General features: G+C 36.8%; 1 protein-coding gene across 1 annotated transcript in view; it reads left to right on the forward strand.

Moving 5' to 3' along the window:
* chl1a (cell adhesion molecule L1-like a) overlaps positions 1–26,392 on the forward strand; it is a 55,943-nt gene that overhangs the window by 11,876 nt on the left and 17,675 nt on the right. The window contains 19 exon segments of the mRNA XM_052091307.1: positions 20–142; positions 2,092–2,262; positions 4,456–4,488; positions 5,130–5,229; positions 5,348–5,529; positions 6,004–6,138; positions 7,060–7,200; positions 7,713–7,824; positions 9,424–9,590; positions 9,671–9,836; positions 13,040–13,164; positions 13,527–13,628; positions 13,928–14,125; positions 14,444–14,514; positions 20,927–21,149; positions 22,232–22,347; positions 24,816–25,020; positions 25,688–25,810; positions 26,034–26,207. Coding sequence (XP_051947267.1) covers positions 20–142; positions 2,092–2,262; positions 4,456–4,488; positions 5,130–5,229; positions 5,348–5,529; positions 6,004–6,138; positions 7,060–7,200; positions 7,713–7,824; positions 9,424–9,590; positions 9,671–9,836; positions 13,040–13,164; positions 13,527–13,628; positions 13,928–14,125; positions 14,444–14,514; positions 20,927–21,149; positions 22,232–22,347; positions 24,816–25,020; positions 25,688–25,810; positions 26,034–26,207 — 2,667 coding nt within the window.

The following is a 26,392-nucleotide window of genomic DNA, read 5'->3' on the forward strand; positions in this document are numbered from 1 at the left end:
TTTTTATTTTTGCTCACAGCGGTACCCAAGTTTTCTAAAGAGATGTTAAAGCCGGTGTTAGTTGAAGAGGGTGATTCAGTGGTTTTGGAATGTGACCCACCAAAAGGGATTGAACCTATACAGCTATACTGGATGACCAAAGGTAGTTCAAGATGCTTTAAATCAGTTTCATTCCTGATGTTGTAATCTGAGACCTCTTTTTAAGGTTAATATTGATTGTTAGAAATACTTTTTTTTTATGTTTCCTGTTGCTCAACTAGAGTGTCGCAATAGCAACGCAATAGCTATGGGTTTGAATCCCAGGGAGCATGCAAACTAAAAAAATTTAGTCTTTACCTTGAATGAACTGTCTCTTTAAATAAAAGCATCTACTGAATGTATAAATATGAATATTCTAGTAAATTAATTGTTAGTTTAAACATCACCTATTAACACAACTTGCTCAGCTGCTCCAACAAGGGTCATCATTTCATAAATGTCAGTCATCTTTGTCTTTATATTTTCCTGACTGCAGTGCATACTTAATGATTTAACCGACTGTACTGTATATAACTACCATTTTAATGGCGCCAGACGGGGATTCTAAAACCGTCCTGACTAATAATGGGTTTTGATCGTAAACACGTTGCAGTTCAAAAGAATGCTGTTGTCATACACATGCAGAAAATATGTGATATTTGAAGATGAGTTTATTCCTTTCAGTCAAGCCAGTAAAATAGAAAGAAGTGCTTATTTAATTTAGTGAAATCTGCATGCAAATCTTATAACAGGGCTTGCAATGCACAACTATATTGATATTCCTCATCAATTTGTTTGAGTTTAATGCTTCTCAGATTTTACACCTGAGAAAAACACTGTAATAATCTCCTCGAGTTTCAGAAGAGATCACAACAATGTCTGAAACTGTGCTTTGATTTGCCAAGATACTATTCAAGATGAAGTATAGGTCTCTGCAAAACAATAATGGTTGTTTCCCAATCTGTGGGCATTTTCAAACCGGGATGGGTGTTTCTCAATGAAAGCAGGGAATCACAGTGTAGTAGGCCAACTGTGTGACGTTATTGAAAAGTAGTGAATCTCAATGTAGTAATCAGTGGGTTGTTTACAAAAGGGGATGGGCATTTTTAAACTAGCCAATGAAAATAGGGAATCTCAATGTAGTAGGCAAATTCTGTGAAGTGGTTGAAAAACACCCATCCTGGTTTGAAAATTCCAACTGATTGGGAAACATTTTTGATCTGCAGAGACACAAGTCTCTTCAAGTCTGCAATCAAAAGACAGAGATTTCAATTTTCTCATCAAATTCATCCAAGACCAAATTATCTGTACTCTATAATACACTATCATTTCTTAGCTCTGTACTCAATTATCGCATGTGTTTCTAGTTTTATTCTTCCTTTTATTTTAGATTTTAGGAAAAACGTGTGAGACAAACTTGATACTATGAAATTGAAACATAAATGATAATCTCCTGAGCTATGAAAGAGCAATCTCTGAGCAATAAACCTCTCCTTTGGTTTAACACAGTTGTTTTTGCCTTCTTGTAAGCACTAATACAAAGTAAATGCAAATCTTTCACAAGCCTAAGTGTCTGCCAGAACTGTCCACACACTGTTTTATGGTGTGGATAACTTATTACACCTTATTGCATGTCTTCACTTCTTAACTGGGGCAGTGGTGGCTCAGTGGTTGAGGCTCAGGGTTACTGACCAGAAGGTTGGGGGTTCAAGCCCCAGCACCACCAAGATGCCACTGTTGGGCCCTTGAGCAAGGCCCTTAACTCCAGGTTGCTCTGGGGGGGGAATTGTCCCTGTAATAAGTGCACTGTAAGTTGTCTGCCAAAGCGTCTGCCAAATGCATAAATATCTAAATATCTTAAGAAGAGGAGCTTAATTGGGTTGAGCCAACTACATTTCATATGAGTGTACAAAGAATGTCTGACTCAGTCTAAGCATTCAAGCCATGTTGCCTGTTATCTTCCATGCAGTCTGTCTGGAGTGGAGTGGCTATTTCTGGGCTGTTTGGATGCTTGCCCTCTCCAATGTCTTGCTGCTCATGTTAATCTAAATATCCTCTCTGTATTGTCCTCAGATCTTCGGCACATTGAGCAGAATGAGAGAGTGTCCATGGCTCTCAATGGGAATCTGTACTTTTCTAATACACTGGCGACTGATAGCCATGACGACTACTGCTGTTTTGCCTCCTTTTCCAGGATACGCACCATCGTCCAGAAACCCAGCATGGCACTAAGGGTTAGAAAAAGTATGTTGCAAAACTCTCTGTGAAATTTAAAGTGGAAAATACATGATGAGAATGAATAGAAATAAACATTATTCATTTTCAAATTAACTCAAAGTCAAAAGTTAACTTAAAGGTACTGTTTAATTATTGTAAAAATTGTCCTACTCCCTGAAAGATATTAATAAAATGAGTGTCGTGAGATATCTCAGTGGTCTCTGTGACAGCACTAGACAGTGAAAACAGCAAACAAAAATATTTCTGTGGGGTACAGCCTCTGACACTTTCTGCCTGTCAATCATTTTGCATAATCTCATAGCATTGTATTTACAGCACATTATTGAGATTAAGTTACTTTATATTGTGAAACATTTTGATGCTTAAAATTTCTAAGTTTCCATATACATAAGTCAAGCATATGAGGTATCGTTTGAAAGCTTAGAATTTGAACTTGTCAGAGATATCATCACTTCTGTATTTATGTTACTTGAAATAACAAAATACGGCCTCAAAACATTTGTGATAAAAATGAGCGCCCTTTAGAGGTAATGGGGTAGAAATATTTATATGAAAATTAAAGTCTTTCACATAGCACATAAATGGACAAGTCATATGAAATTAAATGAAAGTTCTCACTCTCAGGAATATGATTGTACAGTTCATTTTATTAACCTTATACCAGAGTTCAAAAGATTTTCAAATGAATCACTGTAATTTATTAAACACAAATGTCTCATCAATGCTATGATCACTGCTGCTGTAAGCTGCATTAACCTTAGGTAGTTTTAAAAAAAAATTGCCATTTTGTTCTTGTCTGTGGGCTTTCATGGCTGAATAATCCAATGTTATATCTTAGATGTTCAGAACAAAATATGCCATCCTGTAGGAAAAGCATGCAAAACAAAAGCATCAGAAAATATGATAATATCATCACAAATGGGAGAATCTCAGCTTTCTAATAACACCTAGATTGAGCTTCTAGTCCACTCAGAGGCTAAGATTTTCAATGAAACAACAAGGGTAGTGCTTGAAAAATGAGACAAATTATTTGCAATTAGTCCACAGTATGTGTGAATGGTGAGCTTTTAAATTTAAATGTGAAAATTGTGGGTGCAGCCAAAAATGTTAAAGGGGTTAATGCCATTTTTATGCCATGTTATTCATAACAGTTGTCAGATGAGGGCGCTATTTTGCCGCTTTTCCCAATTTCCCAATTTTTTTCCAATCAGTGGCCGTTTTCAAACCGGTATGGCCGTTTTTCAACCACTTTACATGATTTGCTTACTACACTGAGATTCCCTACTTTCATTGGATCGTTTAGAAATGCCCATCCTTGTTTGGAAATGGCAACTGATTACTACTTTACTATGGGAGAAATGTGCCTCTGTTTGTTCTTTGCCTGTACTTAGCCTTACAGGGTCCATATGGTTATGATTAGGGTGGGGGTGGGTTAGGGAATCTGCTGCCTCCCAGGAACAAACTGAGGCCCCTTTGTATAATGGACTTACTTCATTGAGATTCCCTACTTTCATAGGATAGTTTAGAAACACTCATCCTGGTTCGAATACGCCCACAGAATGGGATACACCCCTTATTGTTTCGCAGAGACCTATACTTCATTTTAACAACTGTTTCTACTCGATGTTGGTCTGAGTAAAGCTCAATTGGTATCTGTGGAGTGTGAGGTTTTGGAAAGAAGGGGCGTGGCTAATCCAACGGGTCAGTTTGTGGAAATTTTAGAACTGCTGAAATCGCTTACCTTTAAACCATGCCTAAAAGTATATGAATATCATTGCATTTTATACTAAAATATCAACAAATGATTTTTTTTAATGCAGCACAAGCACACTTTTTAAATTAGTTATGTTTCAAATGTTAAAATCATTAATGTTTGGTAAAGTATGGTTTAAAATGAACACAGAAAGATTTTTCTCATCATCAATAGTTAGTGGAACATTTCCATAGATAATGAGATGAACTACACATGTGATTACTCTGCTAGGACACGTTTGTGAACACTCTGGGAACTGACTTCATACATCCAGTAAATAAAATCACCTTTAGACCAGTTGGTTAAAAGTTATTAAAAGTGTGGCTTAAGTACAATATATACATAACATTTGCATGTGTGCACATATGTTTCATCATGTTTGTATTAGTTATTACCATTTGAATGAGCTTAAAATGTGCACACATTTTTTTCTCTTTTTCTTTTAGCAAATTCAAGCCATGGGGGTGATAGCCTCAGTGGTGAGTAATTTTTGTATTTACAAAAAATTTGTAAAATATTCAAAATATGCTCTATTACAATATGCAAAACCTTAATTAATTAATATTTTTTTTGTTAACACTTTAAAATAATCTTCCATTTGTTAACATTTAGTTAATGCATTAGGTATCATGAACAAACAATTAACAATATATTTGTTACAGCATTTATTAATCTTTGATAATGTTAGCTAATAAAACTAAAATTGTTCATTAACTAATGTTAATATATACAACTTTTGATTTTAAAAATGTGTTAGTATATGTAGAAATTAACATGAACTAAGATTAATAAATGCTGTAAAAGTATTGTTCATTGTTATTTCATGTTAACTCATTTTTCATCAGTTTTTTTGTTGTTGTTTTTCGCTTTATTTTACCATGCTTATTATGTCAGGGTTTCTTTGTGCCATAAGATGTGACATTAAGATAAAGCTTTGTCGATCTTCAACACTCACTCCTTCATCATCTATTTCTGGAGTTGTCAGTTTGAATCATGCTCTACTCTAAAAATGTGGGAAAAAAAATAGCATCTTCCTGTTTTACTCTGCCAATGTAGGAAGTGTTACTGTCTATCATGATTTTCATGTCAAAGCTATTTACCATCATTTGCCACCATTTAGTTCAGGAAAGGAAACCGCAACTTTTGGAGCCCTCCAGTCATATGACAACCTACCTAAAGAAAGGAGAAGAGCTGGAACTGGAGTGTATTGCAGAAGGACTGTGAGTTCACTTCTCTATGACAACTCAATAGAGGACTCACACTGCATGATAACAAAGCATATCCACTGACTGCAGAGAGTAACTGTAGCGTCAACACTTTGTTGTGGTCTTTTCTTAGGCCCACGCCGATAATAGAATGGGAGAAGATGACAGACAGCTTACCAAAGCGTGCAAATATCATGAAGTATGGAAAGCTTCTGACAATACCAGACGTCACAGAACAGGATGAAGGAAAATACATGTGCAAGGCCAAGAATTCTCTTGGTGAAGCTGTCCATCATTTTCACGTTGTTATAGAGGGTATGTAGTCATGTTCTAGGTTCAAAATATGTATTATTATAATTTATACAGGGTTGAGAAGACTCTGAGAAGTCTGAGACGTTATCCTGAGAATGATTCTAGTCAAAAAGGAACACGTCCATTTGATGAAAATAACTCTTATGGAGTCATGGACAACCTGACCTTTTTAGGGAAATTTAAAATGGTGATTTCCAGACTGGAAAATCTTATCGAAATTAAGAAAAAAAAATAAAATAAATTCATTGAAATTTCTATTATGAATATACATTTTTATAGTTATTTTCAGCTCTAAAATATTTTGTTGGCTAAAAATTGCTCTTTGCAAGTGCAATCTCTATTAAATTAAAGATTGATTATATAAAGAACATAAATGCAGAAGTTGCAAAACCATGTTATATGAAAAACACAAGGGGGCAGTATTGCTCTAACCAGGGTGACGTTTTAATCCCCTGGACATATGTTTTGTGTTTTTAGAGCCCCCCAGTTGGCGGGAGGAGCCATTGAAGAATCAGTTGGCGGCGACTGGATCTGACATCCACATCAAATGTTCTGCTACAGGAAAACCACAACCCACAATCACCTGGAAGAGAAACGGCCAGCCCCTGAATGGTGTGTTTAAACCCCTGTCTCCCACCTGTATCACGACCATCTCACTGAATTTGTCTGGTCAAAGACAATTCCAAATATACATTTACTGGGTTTGAGAACAATCAGTTGTTTCTAATTTTATTACTTTGTTCATAAACAGCCGTGCTAATGAGGCCACCTCTGAATTTATCAACAATGCACAAACCATGGTGAAATAATATATCAATTGTAGATGACAAAGGTCATATTCACAGAAAATAAATGATGTATTTTTCAAATATAGTGGGCCACATTGCAAGTTTCTTGTTGCTACAATGTTATCTTACAAAATGGTATTTTCACCATTATTGCCCATGAAAAAAATAACATGTTTTAATTCAGTGTTAATTCAATAAATTCAATTTAAGACAATGTGAACCTGCCCTTAAACAGCATATTATAGGTTATTGACTTTTTAAGGCATATTTAAACTGAAATAATCATAAAAAAATAAAACAATTAATGAAACAGTAAAACTGGTAGTTACATGCAAAAATATCAAACCATTTCTTTGCCCAACAGATATTATATATTGAATGAATATTAAAAATATTTTGGTTAAACTCTTCCTTCATTATACAGTTGACCCTTGCCTAAATATATGCCTGTGTGGTTTCACTGTGCTCATTAGTTTAACTAACAGCTACACATATTGGAATTATATATATATATAAAAAAATTAAAAATAATAATAATAATAAATACACCAAAAATATCCTAATTTATCCTAATAATGAGTGTTGAACTGGACATTTGAAACCAATAGACAAAACCAAATCTATTGTCTTATTTTTGCTATTGTACTTTTCTCACAAATCCTTATAGTTACTGAGATACAGCCCTAGATATATTGCACCGGGCGTCTCCCCTTAACACTTCAATTCAAGTTTGTTTCCTCTTTAGATTTCCCTTCTAACAATCTCAAAGTGGTTGATGACAGCATCATTATATATGGAGCCGAACAAAGGGACACTGCAGTATACCAATGTGAGGCCTCCAACAGACACGGGACGCTACTTGCTAATGCTAACATCCTAGTCATGAGTGAGTGCCTCTCACACTACACTGATCTGTGTGAACTGGAAGATAATGAATATTGCATTATGATGTTTAGAGTGCAAAAATGGGTCAGCACTGATGCACAACCTGACTAATTTACATGTATCAATGAATCATAGCACCATAAGGACGGATTGCAGTCCTTATTAAAGATTTCTAGGCTTTGATTATGATATGATGCTCTTGGTGACACATAATGGCTTAAGGGTGCGGAGCATCTGTTAATTTGTAATTGACATAGAAAAAAACATGAAATGTGTGTGTGTGCGTGTGTGTGTACAAACCACTTTTGTCACAGTTTTTTTCCCCCTAGCTGGCTGGAGAACAAAACTCTTTTATATGCTAATAGCTTTTTACAGTTTAATTGTGAATACAGGAGCATTTTGCATGCCTTGTTTCCAAACTACACTACAGAAAGTGAGCCATATGCTGTGCTAGCTGTTTGATGTTTGTCTCTGTGCAAAAATGTTTTGACTAATGGTCTGGATTTCTTGCAGATCATCCTCCTTTCATTCTGACACGGAATTATCTGGAGTATGCAACCATGTTAGGGAAGAGTCTGATTATGGACTGCAAAGTCTTTAGCTCTCCACCCTCCACCCTACACTGGTGAGTTTGGTAGCAAGTGTTTGTGTTAATGAAATATTTTGATGGTTTACACTATATCCAGGGGTATATCTGAATGTAATGCACCAGTTCGAGCATGTGTGGAGAATGAGATTTTCAGAGCTGCAGCTGGGGAGAAGATTTTCAGTGAATAACAATCTAAATTCCTCACACAAATCTATCATATGGCTTCAGAATAGAGCATGAACAAAGTCAACAAACACTCCCATGCAGCTACTTCCTATGGATTTAAGCGGCATACTGTACAAGTACATCTCCTATTTACTTAAATGAGGAAATGGTTGGTCGTCAAAAAGTGCTTTATGTGGTAACAATGAAAGTAATTGGTTTTATTCAATTAAAAAATATAATTAATTATGTCTGAATTAACTTAAATACACTTGGTTACAAGAACAAACTAATTTTAAGAGTTAAAAGAATTTTAAAAGAATATTCTATGTTCATTACAAGGTAAGCGGTAACACTTTACAATAAGGTTCCATTTGTTAAAATTAGTTGATGCGTTAGGAATCATGAACTAACTATGAACAATATATTGTTTACAGCATTTATTAATCTTTGTTAATGTTAGTTCATAGTGCATTAACTAACGTTAACATATATAACTTTTGTATTATGATAAATACTCTTTTTTTTTTCAACTCCGCTACCATGCTCTAAACCCTAGAACAGAAGTCCGTAGCAAAAATTATGATTTAAACAACTTTACAGCTCAAATAATACACAAAGATTTAACAGACACATTAATGTAAGTGCTTTTATAAAATTACAAGATTCACGGTTCTGCGTTTAAACTCTCAAAAATTGGCCCCATTCAATTCCATTGTGTCTCAAGCTTAACAAGCTTAACTTGTATTGAACTTGTAATATTCCTTTAAATAAGGTCAAAATACACAACTGCAGGTTAACACTTTTTACAATGTACATACATGGATCTTTTATGGTGACAGCTGTGGTCACTATAAACTATCTAAACGAAAAAGATTCTACTTTTGTTTTCATTGGGAAATAATGACATGGGAGTGTGCATGAACAAAGACAGAACTGATATTTTTGTGTAAACTATTCCTTTAAAGCATAGGTTTTAGAAACACTGATTATTTACCAAAAAGTTTGGGGGCTGAACGTCTTCCTCACTCATATCTGTTACATGTTAATTCATGTATTTGCCCTTATATAGCTGCCTATGGCAGCAGCTAGTCCTCAGATTATGGGTGAGTGATAGTAGCCATGCACAATCTACCTGATAACAGTGCTGCAGACCCTGTTAGGTCAAGTGCATTAAGCGAAGGAAAGGACAATGCATTGAGAAAAGACACTGAAAGATCTGTAGCCCTTTTTTAAATGTCTGTTCTCTCTAGGGATCCTCCTTTTGCACTCATATTTTTACTCTTTTCTTCTTTGAAAAGTTTCCTTTCACAAACCTTTGGTCCATTTTGAAAGTCATGTTGAAAAAAAAAGAAACTAGGCTACACTGAGTTCAGTCTTATCAACAGTGCATCTGTAGTCATTTCAGAAAAGGCCCTTCCCAAGGGCCTCTATTTCAGAAGAACTGTGAAGGGCTCAATGTTTGTTTTGTAGGAGAAAAGAAGACCCAGAGGGCTCAGTAGATGGGGAGAGATTTTCTCTCCTAAAGAATGGCTCCCTGCAGATTCACAGAGTTGAGATGGAAGACATGGGCCAGTACAAATGTTTGGCAAACAACTCTGAGGGCACAGCAAGCATCACCGCTGAACTTTTCATTAAAGGTTAAGCATATTCTTTAATCAAAAAACCTTCCTCTACAAACTGGCCACCGATATTTAGAATAAAGGTCTTTTGTTGATAGATTCAACTAGGATTGTGGAACCTCCTCAAGACATGAAGGTCAGAAGAGGATCTATGGCAGAACTGGAATGCCATGTCGAGTGCGACCCAACCCTCAGAAGAGAGCTGGAGATCCTGTGGCAAAAGGATGGGATAGATATCCTCTCTAACTACACAGAAGACTCAGGGTAGGTGGCCTATATAGTATTAGTAGGTTGTGATAGATGTGTGGTATAGATCAAGCCCATAAAGTGGCATCCAAACACAGTACCAAAATTGGTTAGCATACAAAATGATAAGAAATGATTGATTAAAATCATAAGGGATGTGCCTGAAGTGAATACCTTATTAGGAACGGCATGAATAATGTCTTCAAAACAAATAATGGATTAATCCGAATAATATACAAAATATTTGTATGACTGATTATCCAAGAAGCATAAAAATAAAGTGACATTATAAAGAAACATATACAAATTTACAATTAATTTATGAATCTGTGCTGCCAATATTTCTAGTGTATGAATAAACCTTATGAATGGAAATGCGCACAGTGTGATTTCGGATCAAATGGTCGCGGTCTCGACTCCGTTTGTGGTGTGTGTTAATTGTGTGCGTCTGGAGCTTGTCATTTGTAACATTAACTAAGATATGACATCATATACACTTTCCACTTCTTGAAATGTCTATGAATGTATCACACGATTCACACGTGATTCCCATGTATTTATTTGTAGCCTAAACTTGAGCGCGATGTTGAATTCCTGACCTGAAGTGATGATTTCACGTCGGTTTCTCGTCTACATGTATCCGTCTCTTAAAGTTGACAATATTTATATCCACATCAGCGATTAAAGTAATTATCTGGTTAAGACTTTGTGAGGAAAAAAAGGTTCAAATGCTCCATAAAGGTTTAAATGCTCCATAGAGTAGCCTATTCATCTATGTGACGAGGAGGAGGGCATGGCCGAAGAGTGAGGATGCACGCCTGGTGCTGAATTGCCCCAATCCGCGAGAGAGAGAGAGAGAGAGAGAGAGAGAGAGAGAGATAAGGTGGAGCCGGAGATGCCAGAGAACGAGAGAGAGAGAGATGCACACAGCATGTGTTTTTGATATGCTGAAAAGCAGTTTTATGTATGTTTTGTTTATTTAAATTATTTTTGGTTGATAACCGGATTTCCACTTCCTCCTTTCTGACGAACTAGAGACCTGTCTGCCACAATCTGTTATCTGAATATTCCCCCTTATGTAAAATGAAGAAACTGCAACATACTCCATATTCTTGTTTAAACTGTGCTAAAGTGTTCTTGAACTCTGGAAAGGCACTATATAAATTTAACATTATTATTATTATTAGACTATTTTTATTAGCATATTATTATTATTATTATTATTATTATTACTATTATTGTTATTTAAATAATGGCATCTTATCGTAAACATTTCTGATAGACTTATGGGTCTCAACACCTGTTTGTAGGCTTTATTGATTTTATTTGTATTTCTTTAATGTTTTTAATTTGTATTTATTATTCACTCACTGCAAAATGTGTATTTGACATTTCACATTTTGCTTGACATCTCCTGCCTTCAGAATAATGTTGTTATACACAGACAAATACCTTGAGAAACCACAGTTAACCACATATTCCACAGCTAATGTAGCCTACATTTTCAGCTTCATCCTGTAAGAAAAATTTCATTTAGTTTTGACGCACTTCCAGTTTAAGCTCCGCCCACACCCGTTTCTATCCGAATACAGAGACAGAAACAGAAAATGTTGCCATATGAACAGATACAGAAACAAATACAGATAATGGCTTTGCTGCACACCCCTAAAAATCATCATAAATTGTATAGGCCCAACAAAATGCAATGAATGAGAATGAGGGCATGACACGTAAGCTGTCAATTTTGGCCAACGAGATCACACTGAAATTGACATGTTGCTTCTGAATGTTCATGTACCCTGAAATCAACCCTGACGAATTTTTGACAAGCGCATTTATTTTTTTCTTCAATTCAAATGTAATCACCTTTCCCTCTAGCGCTACTGATAGTGAGTTGTGCAATGTTGGGGAAATTACTCAAAATAAGTAATCCACTACAAATTACTGATTACTCCTCTAAAAATGTATCTGATTACTTTACTGATTACTTAATTTAAAAATGTATCCCATTACTAATTATTTTACTTTTAAGTTACTTTCTAAATTACTTTTCCTAGAAAAGTTTTTGTTTTTCCGCTCAAATTCAAAATGTGTATATTTCCATATTTATTGTCGCATACACATCAGCTGTCAAAGAAATGCTAGCAGATGAACATATGAATTCATATTTTAAATATTTTATACTGTAAATATTACTTTAGAGCAAGTAATGTACTTAAAATAATTACTTTAATTGAAAGTCAGTAACTGTAATTGGATTACCAGTATTTAAAATGTAATGTATTACAATTATTTTGTTACTAAAAGTAATTCGATTACAGTAACTAATTACTTTGTAATCGGATACAACCCACACTGGTTTTGTGCAATAATAAGTACTACTTGGAGGTTGCAATTTCATTCTAAATAAAATTTTACTCCAGTGACGGTTAGGTTTATGATTGGGGTTTGGGAAAGGGTGTAGGGTTTATAAAAATGCATTCCTGTTGACTGCATTACATTACAAATCACTTTTAATGCCACTCTGTGGACATTTTATCAGGAAACTGGAGCTTACACATGCCATACGTTCAACAGCACTTCCAGGTTCAGCCACTGGGGGCAGTGCTTTGGCATTTGGTAAGCACAGACCGATTTAAACAGAAGAACTTTCAACCTTCTGTTGACGAATTCACAGTAAGATCAGTCTGATGTTGACATCTGCTTAATTTGGCTAGTGTCAACCAAGTAACACCATTTGATGCAAACAGCAAAAGATATGAGAAGCGTTCCTCCCTTTTAAAAGTTGTTTAGTCTATTTATTTTGCTAGCTTAACTATGCACAATTATATGGTTAGATGCATTTTAATATATGCATCTAGCATCTGCTAACCTATCAGAACAGACCTGCTACCATTTTTTTGAGTCATGATGTGTTATTGTGACTTCTAGATCCTTGCTTCAAGAAAATGTATTTGTGTCTATACCATACTGCCACTTACATACTATAAATATTCTACTAGGAAAACTTTACATAGGAAAGTCATTCTGAATCTGATGTCTCATTTAGCACAAACAGAGGCCTATTACATGTAACACATGCCTAAAAAGCTAATTGCTTTTCCCAGAGAGGCAATTAAGGGATTGTTTTGAATTCATGAATTTTGATTTAATTATTAATAATTTAGTAACATTATTTAAACCATTATTAACACTATTAATCTGTTTGGGGTTATTTGCAGATATTTCATAAAGGATGGAATTCTCCAGATTGTCAATGTGAGCCACAGTGATGAAGGAAATTACACCTGCATTGTTCGAACGTCATTGGACAAGGATAGGGCTTCTGCATATATAACAGTGTTAGGTAGGACACACCTTCTGATATCTGATTTGCAGATTTTTTGAGACTGTACTGAATAACACTTGGCATTTGCAATTACTATAACTGTGATATTAAGGTAGTTCTTGATGATGAAACTGTGGCAAATGATCAAGTGAAGTGTTGTTTAAATCTTTAAAATCACTCCTACTGTACAGAAATTGCCCCATTGTACCCTACTTGTTTTTAAAAATGATTTCCAGTAGTCATCCTAAACCACAAGGATTTCCTACTCCAGTTGTTTCTTTAAGCATTTGTGTTTATCTGACTAATGATCTTAAAATGTTGGGATTATTATATGCAGCTTGTTTATAATAGCTAATTATTGTGTCTAAAATGTGATACAGATGTCCCAGATCCACCGATCCAATTGACACTCTCTGATCTGAAAGACCGCAGTGTGATGCTCCATTGGTTGGCTTCCAATGATCATAACAGCCCCATAACAGGTAAAACACAACTTATAAACTACTGCACTGACTATTTATGCAGGGATACAAAACTAATGCATATGTTAGGGAAATTCTTCACTTAATATCCCATTCATGGATAATGTTTCACATTTTCAATATTTCTGAAGTTTGCTTTGGGTTTCGGCAGATATCTCTGAAGTGGTTTTCATGGGTATTGCTCATACTTAAACACAGCTCTGCTCTATTTCAAGGGGGTTCCCATCGGGACCCCACCACAGTGTAGGAGAGCATGTACGCTGCATATTCAATGACTGCTGAACTGTTTATATGAGTAGAGTTCATCATCCAGTATGAAGAGAACCACTGGGAGCCGGAGAAGTGGAAGGAGCATCTGCGAGTCGCCAGCATTCAGTACTCAGCCCCCCTGACGCTATACGGCCACATTAACTACCAGTTCAGAGTCATTGCTGTCAATGCTATGGGGAGCAGCCGTCCCAGCATGCCCTCCAAAAGATATAAGACACCTCCTTGTGGTAGGGACCTTGTGTTACATTGCATGTGATCCTTCAAGATGTGCTTTCTCAACGTGTTATCATTTGATGTCTAGACTGTCCTTGGTTCATCTTTGACATATTGGAAGTAGCTGCCTAACTGTCTTTGTGGGGATTTGCACAGAGAAAATTATACAGATATCTACTAAAGCGTCATTCATTTTAATTTTCTTTTAACCGAGCACTGTCTTGGACTAACGATGACTGAATAGTCATCATTATGTGTGATGGCAGTGTTAGAGAGCAATGGTATTATTGACTGAGACAGATGCTAAATAATTAATATTCACATTTGTACAGCTCCTGACAGGAACCCAGAAAACATTAAGATTGAGGGTCACCTGCCACATCAAATGGACATCAGCTGGGAGGTACTAAAATGAATGCAAACAGCATTGTTAAATAATTTTAATGCATATACATAAATGCATGAGGTGGAAGGAAGTATAAGGCAAATTTCCTCATGCAAGGAGGCATGGGAGGTAAATCTTGTTCCTTGAAATCCTATGGTGTCTGGTAAAGCTAACAATGTTGGAGCTATTTAAGGGGCAATGCATTTTAAAATTAGATACGTGTACACTTTTATTATGGAAGATGGTTTCCACCACAGTTGATAAAAAATATGTGATTCATATATAAATAATATATTAAGTAATTATTATGAATTAGTATCTCATTATAATCTCATATTTCTCACAATCCCTCCTTTGATCATAAAATGATCACAATTATATCAAACATTGTACCATGCTAAAACCTTTACCATGGGAGCTTTAAACCCTCGTATCTTCTAGGTTCATTCTTAGGGGTCGATAAGCAACTTGAGGTGGTCTTACCACTAAGCTAAGAGAGCTGGAAATCATTTGTTTGATTAAAGCCATAAAACAAGGCCATAAGCAGGCGATGATGAAAAATACAAGCAAAACGCAGAATATGACCATTAAGTAATGTTCCATTTTGTAAATGAATGTCCAAAAACCTGAAAAGAAATCAACATCCCCATTGGCGCAGTCTTGTGACCTCTTTATATTTCAGAAATATTTTTTATACCTTGCTCTACGATTCCACCTGTTCCATCCTTTTCTGGGATATACGTACAACATGCTTCATCTACCATTAAACAGACCACTCCCTGCGCTGCAGTGAGCTGGTCTAATACCATTCGGTTCTGGAGCTCTTTCTTTATTCCCTCTAACACTTGTTCTGTAACATACATAAACGTAACTAAATCAAACCTGTTCATTTCTACCTGATTCATAACATTTGCTATGCCAATGGGGCAAAGAATGATTGAAAAAACTTGTCCACTCTGTTCCAGATTCTTTGGTCCGTGTAGTTCGGCTGTGTCAGAGTGGAGGATGCCCTTTTTGTTCGGGTGTGGGTTGTTTAATCCACATTTTGAATTGTTTCCACATGTAGTGTTTCTTCTCTGGACCTAGGGCTCCTGCGTTATGCTAGCCACTGACGCTGCGTGTTCAGCTCCTCCAGTGGGGTTGCACTCAGCAGTTACCTGTCGGTCCTTCCTCTGGTGCTGGCTTAACTTGGGATGCGTGGATCCACTGTTGCTAGAGGTCAGTCAGGACTGCTGTTCAGATCACGGCTATGACTGGTACCAGGGCTCCCCAGCCTTGGTTGGTTTCAACCTGAGGACGAGGTCCGTTCAATGTTTTTCACTAAGGAGTCCACACAATGAGCGGAAAAATACGCTCTGCGTCTTGCACCATCAATGCTGCAGCAGCCACGGCTCGCAGACACGCAGGGAGGCCTTTGCCGTTCGAATCAAGGGTCTTTGAGAGGTACGCATCTGGTCTGTAGGTGCCGCCATGGGATTGTACAAGGATCGCTGCTGCTGTACCTGCCGCCTCGTACACGTAAAGGTGGAATGTTTCACCATAGTTGGGTAAGCTTAGGGCTGGTTGGGAGCTAATGCTGCTCTGGAGATGCTTAAAAGCCATGTCGATCTCAGCTGTCCACTTAATGGGTTCTTCGGACCCTGAGAGTGTGGCTTCTCTCAGAATCCTTTCTTATAGAGAGCAGTTCGGCACCCAGGCTCTTTTGCAGTTCGTGACCGAGATAGTCAACTTACAGTTTCCCATTGCAGTTACTCTTTGGATGCTTTGAAGCCAGCCTGTGCCAGAACGTTGCAGACAATAGTTTAGGCAGCTGTGTAGGATGCAGCATCGGGGCCGAAAACTAGAATATCGTCTGCATATTGTAGCAAACAAATCTGTGGTGGAAACTTTGAGTCTTTTAGCAAGGCGTGCACTACAGCGGAGAATACAGCAGGTGGCACCATGTGTACTATTGGCCCCCTTATGTGAATGCAAACCGAGGCTGTGCGGCATGAGATACTGGTACACTTCCTCCTTTTCCTTGGATAGTGGGTATTGTTTTGCAGTATACCGACATGTCAGAGCGGAGTTTTGCAACATATCTGGTCTGATATCATTGAGGCTTGCCTCGTCTTTGTTGGCGGCCCATAGTGCCTGGTTGACATTTGGCAGTTCTGCTGACGTGAAACTGTAGACATCACCACAACATCATGTATACACAGACTGGGAATATACTGATGGGAACAGCAATTGGAGAGAGTTAGAGTCAAATGTTGTCTTAGCCCCAATTTTATGCACCAGATCACGACCTAATAAGCAGAATGGAGATTCAGGTAAATTAATATCTTGTCTATATGCTGCTTGTTATAAGCTGGACTGGGCACCTTCTTCTAACACTTTTGTTTTGTTTTTTTGTAGAACTTTATCCGTCCTCTTCCCACCTTAGTGAGGATATGTTAAACTGCTACAGTCAATCTGAGGTATTTTACCTCCTTTCTGTGTATCTCACAGAGCAAACGCTCCCTTTCCAGCGGCACACTGATGCAGAGAAACCCTTTCCTAATTAAATTTCCTATTTTTAATTTAAATTTAGTTTTTGATGTGCATTTGTTCAAAATGGAGTGATCAGCTCCCTTTCTGCAGCTAACAGAGCAATAACGTTCCCCTTTTTTTAGGGAGTCCAACAAATGCACACGCTATACAGTTCAGAGATACCCCAACAAACAGGTCAACATAAGTTTGTCAAAAAATTGACCTTACCTGTTTGTGAGGTATCCCAGACGAAGCCCCCAAACTGTTAGGAATATTTTGGATCTAGTCGCGATCTCCAATTCCCCGGTCCCGTCTTTCTATGTTCGTGCCCAGTGAGGTGCAGTCGTGAGTCTGAGTCTCTGTAGACTTCGCGAAGGAAGTAGAAAGAACGACAACACACAGTTGGTCCGTATTCAATCTACTCAATGTTTATTAGAGCAAGCATGTCATTTATATTTTTCATGAGACAATAAGCAGCCAATAGGAAAGTGGTAACAAGGCCTAGGGTCAAGGGGGAGAAAATGGGTGTACAGGAAAGAGGCCATATACAGATGTTCCAGCCGTAATGCCTTACTGTTGACCTTGTGGACGGGTGTGACCTTAATCAGATCACAGAAATAAGTATGCGGAACATGATAAAGAGGAAGAGAAAAACTGTCAGCAGTTGCTAAATATATTGACTCACTATCGTGCGCACTGCAGCCTGCATCTGGGGTCAACTGAACATACATGGAAGGCCAGAAACACATATACAGAGAAGAACAGCATGTACAATTTCATATTTCTCACACTCATAATATTGAGATCTTATAATAATGATTTAGTAATTCGTAATAATGAGAAATCATCTCTTAATAATGACTTAATATCTCAAAATAATAAGAACATTTCTCATAATTAAGAGTTAGGATTTCATTATAATTACGTAGCATCTCATTATAATTACTTAGTATCTCATTATAATGAGAAACTTTTTCATAATGACGTAGTATCTCAAAATAATGAGTTAATAACAAGTTTATATATTAGTATTATGCTCATGTTTATATTCAGTGCTGATACAAATCAGCACTGCTGTGAATACCTACGGCACTCGGCCTGCGGCCTCGTGCCTGTGGCCAAATCACAGCAGTGCTGATGTAGGGCCATATTGCACTCTTGCTCGTGTGGTATTGCTAATCATCACACAGCGATACAGCAGTCCAGCTGGTTCTGGTGACCTCAGGATAGGAGTCCAGAGTTTGAGACAGGGAAACATATAAAATAATTTAAGCATAGATGTCATTCAATTTATTGCAGAGTAATTTTATTATAGATAATGAACACTGTTTCTGGTTCATGATCACTGTTTCTAGTGTCTCATAATGACTTGGTATCGCATAATAATGTTAAACGTCTTCATAATAATGAGTTAGTGGGCTCTATTTTAAGAGTGCAAGCGTTAAGCGTAGGGCAATGCCTTAAGTCATAAGAACAAAGTCAGTGGGCATGGCCATGAAGTTTTTTGGTATTTTCTTGCAAGTATGAGGTGAGTCTAGGCAAAGTGGTTTTGGCGAAACCGCCCGTGCAATGTGCAAAAAGGTTAAAAGTGCAAGATAATTCTGAGGTTCTTCTCCAGTTATTCCAGCATCTGCATCCTATTATATAGTTCATTCCTACAAGCACCAATGATACAAACAAAACAGAACATTCATAAGAAGTTGGTAGTATAAATGGACAGTATGCAATTAATAAGAAGAACTGAAAATTACATTCTATTGTGTATTAACTGCATCCTTGTTGAATGTCAGGAATATTTCTATGATAGCGACACATACCTTATATGCATTGAAAATGTGATTCTCATCAGAATTTGGATGTATGCTCCGTTAAGTAATTACTATTAATCATTTTCATCTACTGACACACAAATCATGGCTAGTATTAACAGAGATTGTCTCTGCATGCACTTCACTTTTTCCTGTCGATTTTTATTTAGAAAATTTAATTAATTTATTAAAACATGAAAAAATTTAACAAAAATCATATCTATATTCAAATTACACTTCAAACGAAATGAAAATATAACACAAATAATGAAATAGTTAAAAACTATACTAAATCCAATAATTTTACTCTCTCCAACTTCTTCCACCGGCCCTTTATGCATTGACGTAAAAATCACTCTACAACAACAGGTGGAAAAATACTAGTCAAAATTTCATCATAAATACAATTTTAAATATACAAGAATAATAATACATAAGCATGCAATACATAACAATAAATATAATAATAATTGAAAAAATAAATAAACCAACACAAATCTCATAATTTTTGGTTTCAACAAACGGCTTCAACAGCGATTGAGGGACATAAATTGATGAGCTGTACCTTCAGAATTTGAACATTAACTTTATTACCATCTGCTGGTGGAATCTACAAACTGCAAATGCAGGAACTGAATTTGGACTTTGCGCTGAGTTAAGAAGTGGTATTAGCCCAATTACATATTTATCAGGATAATTCATTTACATACAATACTTCCACAGTAGCGCAAACTTGCACTTTGCGCTGGCACGAAAATTGCACGAAAAGTGCTCTCAAAGAAAATGGATAAGACGTTGTGTACGGTTGTAGTGCATAGCGCTGAGCTTTACGTTCTCATCAACAGAGCCCAGTATCTCTTAATGTCTTAGTATCTCGGGGGCGTGGGTACCTCAGCAAGTATTGACACTGACTACCACCCCTGGAGTCGTGATTTCGAATTCAGGGTATAACTCCATCCAGGTCTCCTAAGCAACCAAATTGGCCCGGTTGCTAGGGAGGGTAGAGTCACATGGGGTTACCTCCTTGTGGTCGCGATTAGTGATTCTCGCTCTCAATAGGGTGCATGGTAAGTTGTGCTTGGATATCGGAGTGTAGCATGAGCCTCCACATGCTGTGAGTCTCCGCGGTGTCATGCACAACAAGCCACGTGATAGGATGTGCGGATTGACTGCCTCTGAAGCGGAGGCAACTTAGACTTGTCCTCTGCTACCCAGATTACCATGAGGACCTACTAAGTAGTGGGAATTGGGCATTCCAAATTGGGAGAAAACGGGATAAAAAATAAAAATAATGACTTAGTATCTCAAAATAATAAGAAATATTCTCATTATTATGAGACACTTAATCATTCTTAAGAGATACTCAGTCTTAATTATGAGAATATTTCTTATTGTTATGAGATACTAAGTCATTATTATTAGACCGTTTCTCATTATTAAGAGATATTAAGTCCTTATTATGAGAAGCTAAACCATTATTTTGAAAATGTTTCTTAAAATTAAGAGGTATTGTATTATCTCATAAAATTAACTTAATATCTCATTATTATGACAAAAAAATCTAATGATTTAATCAACTGTTGTGGAAACTGGCTTTCATAATCATACATCATATAAAACATTAAATTAATCATTGACTTATTGTTTGAAAAGGTTTTTCACATGAACAAACTAATTACACTCAAATGAATCAAAACTCCCAATACTGTAACTAAACAAAGTTTAGTTATTAAATTACTGCTTGACTAAAGCTTCCCATACACCCTGAAAAAAGTGGTAACCTGCAATTATTTCTCAAGGTTCATTTTCAGGTAAATTTAGTCAGATTAAAAGACATTTTTGAATAAATAAAACCAGTTCATTTAGATGTTATCTCATAAAACAAATCTTTTACAGTGCAAAATAGTGTGACAAAACAGAAATGTAACATTACTACTTGAAGCACAAACCAGAAAATGTTTGGAGAAAACTAATGGCTGCCCGTGCCAAATTTTACAAACCTGTCAGCTAATGTCTCATGTACTCTTCCACTCTTTCCAAACATTAAATGTTCCAAATGCTCAGTAATGTTTGAAGTGCACTGACCCAGTTTCCCCTGTATTCATCTGTAGCCGCTCTTGCCTGTGCAACACAACGGTCCCGGTCTGGAATACAAACTGAGCTACAGGCTCCTGGGTGTTGAGGACAGTTGGAAAGAGCAGATGGTGAAGCGACACTCATTTGTGGTGTCAGACACCCCTACATTCGTCCCCTACGAGTTCAAGATCCAGGCCCATAACAACCATGGGTGGGCTCCAGAACCCAAAGTGGTGACTGGTTATTCTGGGGAAGACAGTGAGTGAATCAGTTTGTTAATGCATTCATCTCACAGTCTTGGGGCACTTCCATGATTAGGCAATAATAAGTGCTTTAAATTCAAGAGATTAGTCTGTAGAGAGAATTAATCCACTGTTTACAGGGATCAATCTATTATGCTGAGCTTTTAGGTTGTGCTTTGTGGATCAGACGCATTCTTTGCCAAGCACTTATGTGATTACCTTTTGTTGTATTCAATTTTCGCATCTCATGCTCTTGTGTCTAGTCGACATTTGGAATTGTCTTGAGGATGATGCAACAGGTTTGGCTTCTTTTGTCACTGTGTGAAAGATTATGATATGTTAAAAAGAGTTGTCCCTTTTTTTCCCTGTAGCATCGTATGTACACATAAGCAAATCATTTTCTTTTTCAGTATTTTTGTCTGGTTGCCTGGTAAAAATATCTAAACATCACTAAAACAAGATACTTTTACTTGAGAAGCAAAAAAACAAACAAAAAAAGATAATAAGGCTTTTGTTCAGAGAATATATCTTTAATTAAGTTTATTTATATTCTTACCCAATTTGTTTGAAGCATCAATTGAACAATATTTAGTGAGATTTAAGCTAAGACCAATACAAAGCCATTTGCCAATGGGGTAAAAAACATACAACCAAACATTCATATTCTCTGAAAACAAGACTTTCTATCTTACAAAATGTCACCTCTTGAGCAAATGTATCTTGTTTTAAGGATGCTTCAATATTTTTCTGGTTACTGATTAAGAAATGTTTTTATTTATTTATTTATTGCAGTGTGTCCTCTATTTTTAGGTTAGATCTTGACAGCCCTGCTTGCTGCTTTTGCGAATAATCTTTCTTCCTTGCATATTCATATCTGTGTGGATAGCTTTATGTTAGTATATGTGCGCTTTTCCTGGAAACAGTCCTTGTTACTGTACTATATAATCTAATTACAATAAATTTTTGTCCTCAGTGGCCCTAGTTGTTTAAAAAACAGCCATCTTTCCATGTACAGTATGTGTGTGTTTGCGAGATTTTCCCTCTTCTTTCCATGTTTGGAAAGTTTAAACATGACCTGTATACTGTCATTCTTTCTAGAGCCCCTGGCAGCTCCTGAGAATGTATCAGTGATGGTGTTGAACTCTACACTGTTGTGGGTCAGCTGGTCACCAGTGCCCCAGGCCACTCTAAGGGGTCATCTCGGAGGATACACGGTGAGTTCCTGACCCCAGCGGTCTGCCCCCAGCTCAGCTGCTCTTGGTGCTTAAGTGGGGTCAAAAGGAGCAAATCAATGAGCTACAAACAAGCTGTTAAAAGCAATTAAGGGACTCCCTCCTACTCAGTTTTTGACTGTATAATGCTTTTTTTAAATTATTATTAGTGGTGCTTGCGAAGCAATACATCAGTATTACTAATGCTCATACTTGTTCTCTTTATTCTTGCAAACACAACTTCAGTATGTAACTTGTCTGTTTTCGCTACGAGCATGAATGATACTTTAAATTAGGGATAGGCAGATCAAATCTAAATAATCAATGCTTCTGACACTGATGTATTAAGAGGATCAAAATCCATGTGGTGGGTGAGGAGAGTCCCCTGTTCACTGTGTAAAGTGCTTTGAGTGTAGTGTCAGAAAAGTGCTATATAAATACAACGTTCGTTAATTCATTCATCAATGCTCACACTAAAAATATCAATCCTAAAGTTTTTTTTTTTTAACTAGTGATTTTATTATTTATTTACCATGAAGATGAATGTGTATCATAAGCTTTGAAGTGAGAAAAAAAATGAATTAAGGAGTTGCGTATGACCATTCCTTCGTCTGCTTAAGGAGAGCAGCATATAAGCGGCTATAGCACCAGTGGAAGGGGAGAGAGAGGCTGTGTCTCGTTTGGAAGGCTGCGTACTAGGTAGGATGTGTCCTTTGAATGTTGCAGTATACCGAGTGTCCTCCTTTAAACAAGCCTCGTTTAAACAAGACAGCCTTTGTAGGACAAACAGAAATGGAATGTAACATGGTTGCTATGACAGCATGTCACTCTTTAACAAGCGCTTCGAGTGAGAAGGGAACAAATTCCCTTTAGAAGAGAATGTATGAGGTGCATTTTTGGAGAGTTATAAAGATGTAAAGAGAAAATAAAATCGATTTTACAGGTATAGGTTTAGTCTGATACTTTATTTTAATTATATATAATTAAAATATAATTATACATATTGTATACTCTGTACCTGTCTACAAAGGTACTTCAACTTGGGAATTAACATTCCTTGCGTTTGAACATCATATTTACGAGCAAATTGGCGTCATTTTATTTTTTACATTTCCGTTGAAGCAAAGAATTGTGGGTTGTGAGTGCCCACGAAGGATACACCTCATGCATCCTCTTAATTCCCGTAAAAGCCAGAGGATGCTTCCAAATATATATATGGCTTTTAAATTTAATGTTTAAAATGACACATTTTATCCTCAGAATTGCAAAATAAAAAAAAATTCCATTACAGATATCAGTATCTGTATTGGTATCGATACCGGCGATATTGGCTTTGATAGTAATTGGTATTGGATCGAAAAGAAAATAGGCAGTGTTTGGTAAGTTACAACATGTAATCCACTATAAATTAATAATTATTTATACATAAATTGCAATCAGATTACTTTTCTGATTACTTTACTTAAAACAAATATCTGGGCTTTTCACAGAAATTTTGTTTATTAACTTAATTAAGTTAATAAACAATTCAAAATAATTTCAATATTTCCTCCTTTTTCATTGTCATATGCAAGTGAAATACTGAGCTCCTGGTGTTTCTCCTTTACGATGACTCATTAGGGGGCACACGCCATTCGGCTGGCAAAGAAACACAAACTGACATATTTATTAACGTAATTCATGTTTACATTTATTTTACATAAATAATCCTAGTAGTACAATAATATATAGAAATATTTGTAACCCTATACTTAAAAGTTATTCATTTAATTAAAATTTGGTAACTGTAATCTGATTACAACAATTTAAAATGTAATGCCTAACACAACTTGGAAACTAATTACTTTAATTACTTCTGATTACACCCAACACTGAAATCAAGTGCCTACCTACCTTAAATGGTGAATTTTATTGAGGAGAGGTGTTCTATGAGTGATACAACTTTGATTTTTTTTTGGAGGACAAAGAAACAAGCAAAATAATCCCATAGATTTACATTCAGAAGCGCCCCAACAAACATACAGGCATGAGAATATCAAAGGGACTTGGGGTTGGCCTACCATTTACCAAGGCTATAGTATTCACCCAGGACACCCTAGCAACTACCCAGCAATGCCCTAGCAACCACAAAGCCCCAGCCATATCTCTGCACCAGAATATCCTAGAGTGGGTACACAGTGGCCCCTGGAGGCCCAAAGCCATATTTCGGCATCATCATATCAGTGACATGTGGTTGGGCTCTTTTGACTCGGGGCAGTGTAGTGAAGCAAACTCCAACTAATCTTAGGCAAGCACCGGCAAACACCACTCACATTTATTCCAGAAAATGTACACCTTAGTTTTTCTCTATCAGTCACCCTCTTACTCTCGCCGCTCTTTGCTTCTTTTCCATATAAATCTCCCCATCCACCCACTCTTCTGCTTTTGCTCTTTTTTCCCATTTCATCTGTTTTTATGTCTCTCGCTCCCAGGTGCACTGGTGGCAAACTCAAAGTCTGTTGACCTCTAAGAGAATCCCCTCAGAGAGACAGTCTCTCAGCATCCCTGGGAACAGGAGTCACACCATGGTGCCCGGACTGAATCCATTCTCTGAATATAGCCTGACTGTCAGCGTCTTTAACAGGAGAGGCAATGGACCCAGCAGCAGTCCCATCTCTTTCACAACTCCACAGGGAGGCAAGAATGCATGGACTCTTTTTTAAAATTCAGTGGTCTGAGGATTTGCAAAGTTCTAGTAGAGTTTCAGTTGATTTTTAACTTTGTTGTTCTGTTTTGCTGCATTGATGTGTAGAATATATATTATTATGATTTTCATGAATTGCTAATTTTACAGAATAAACTCTTTCTTTAGCTAACATACAGTGGCCTCAAAAAGAATTTGGACACTTGAGCCACAATTTAAAATGGATGAATGTCTTGTTATTATAGGCTTTGTTAGATTGTAAATGATCAAAAACCTGCAAACAAATTATGCAAGCCATTTTTTCAATTACTTATTTATTCATATTTAGTGTAATGAAGTCTGTTCTCCTCAGGTTCACACAGGTGTCATACTGTAGCAGAGTAACCACAGGTGTAGTTCGTCATATTGACTATGGACATGTTCCAATAATGTAACGACAACCAGAAACTGTCCAAATATGTTTTTGTCTTTATTTTGAACAGAATGTCTATTTTGTGCAATGGCATTCAATGATGCTTGTAACTCTTGCTTTAAGCCTTCTGTAAGTCTGACTATACAGTAGTGTACAAATACTTTTTGAGGCCACTGTATAACACTAGGCGAGGTGTTTGGTATGAAACTGGTGGATCTTAACCAGTAACACTTCACATCTTCCCACAGTTCCTGAGCAACCTCCCATACTAAGAGCCACAAACTTTCAGAAAAACTCCATCACGCTGGTGTGGGCGCCTCCATATGAATCCAACGGCTTTCTCACGGGTTACTTGCTGCAATACCAGACAAGTATGACACTCTTAGGTTTATCAAGTTACATAACCTCTCTCAAAATTTGACATAGTCCATGTAACTTTCCTAGATATATATATATAGTATATTTCTATATAATCTCTATATAATATGTATATACTGTATATATAATATTCTCCTTTTACATTCAATTTAATGCAGCAGAAAGTGTAAAACTGAACAAACTGAGCTTTGATCACTTTCTATATTGCTCTTGTAGTTAATGAGACCCAGAGTGAGCTAAACTCTGTGAACATTAGTGCTCCAGATACGACACAGTGGGTGTTGCATGATCTGCGGGAAGACAACTTGTACAAGTTCTACCTGAGTGCATGCACGGAGGCGGGCTGCGGGTCAGCTGTCATCGTGGAAGGAGGCACAGTTCCTGAAGCATGTAAGTGCCCCACAGCGACAGTTAAGCAGAGTCCCCTGTGTTACAATGGATCTGATGTCAGAATCTGACTCTGAATTAAATGGAAAACTGATACAGTAAAGTTAGTTGTGTTCTAATTAGCACAGCCGCAAGGTGTTTCTTTTGAAAGTGATTAAGCAGCAGTTTTGAAACAACTTATCTTTGCT

This window comes from Xyrauchen texanus, chromosome 25 (genome assembly GCF_025860055.1).
Source record: "Xyrauchen texanus isolate HMW12.3.18 chromosome 25, RBS_HiC_50CHRs, whole genome shotgun sequence".
Classification (NCBI taxonomy): domain Eukaryota; kingdom Metazoa; phylum Chordata; class Actinopteri; order Cypriniformes; family Catostomidae; genus Xyrauchen; species Xyrauchen texanus.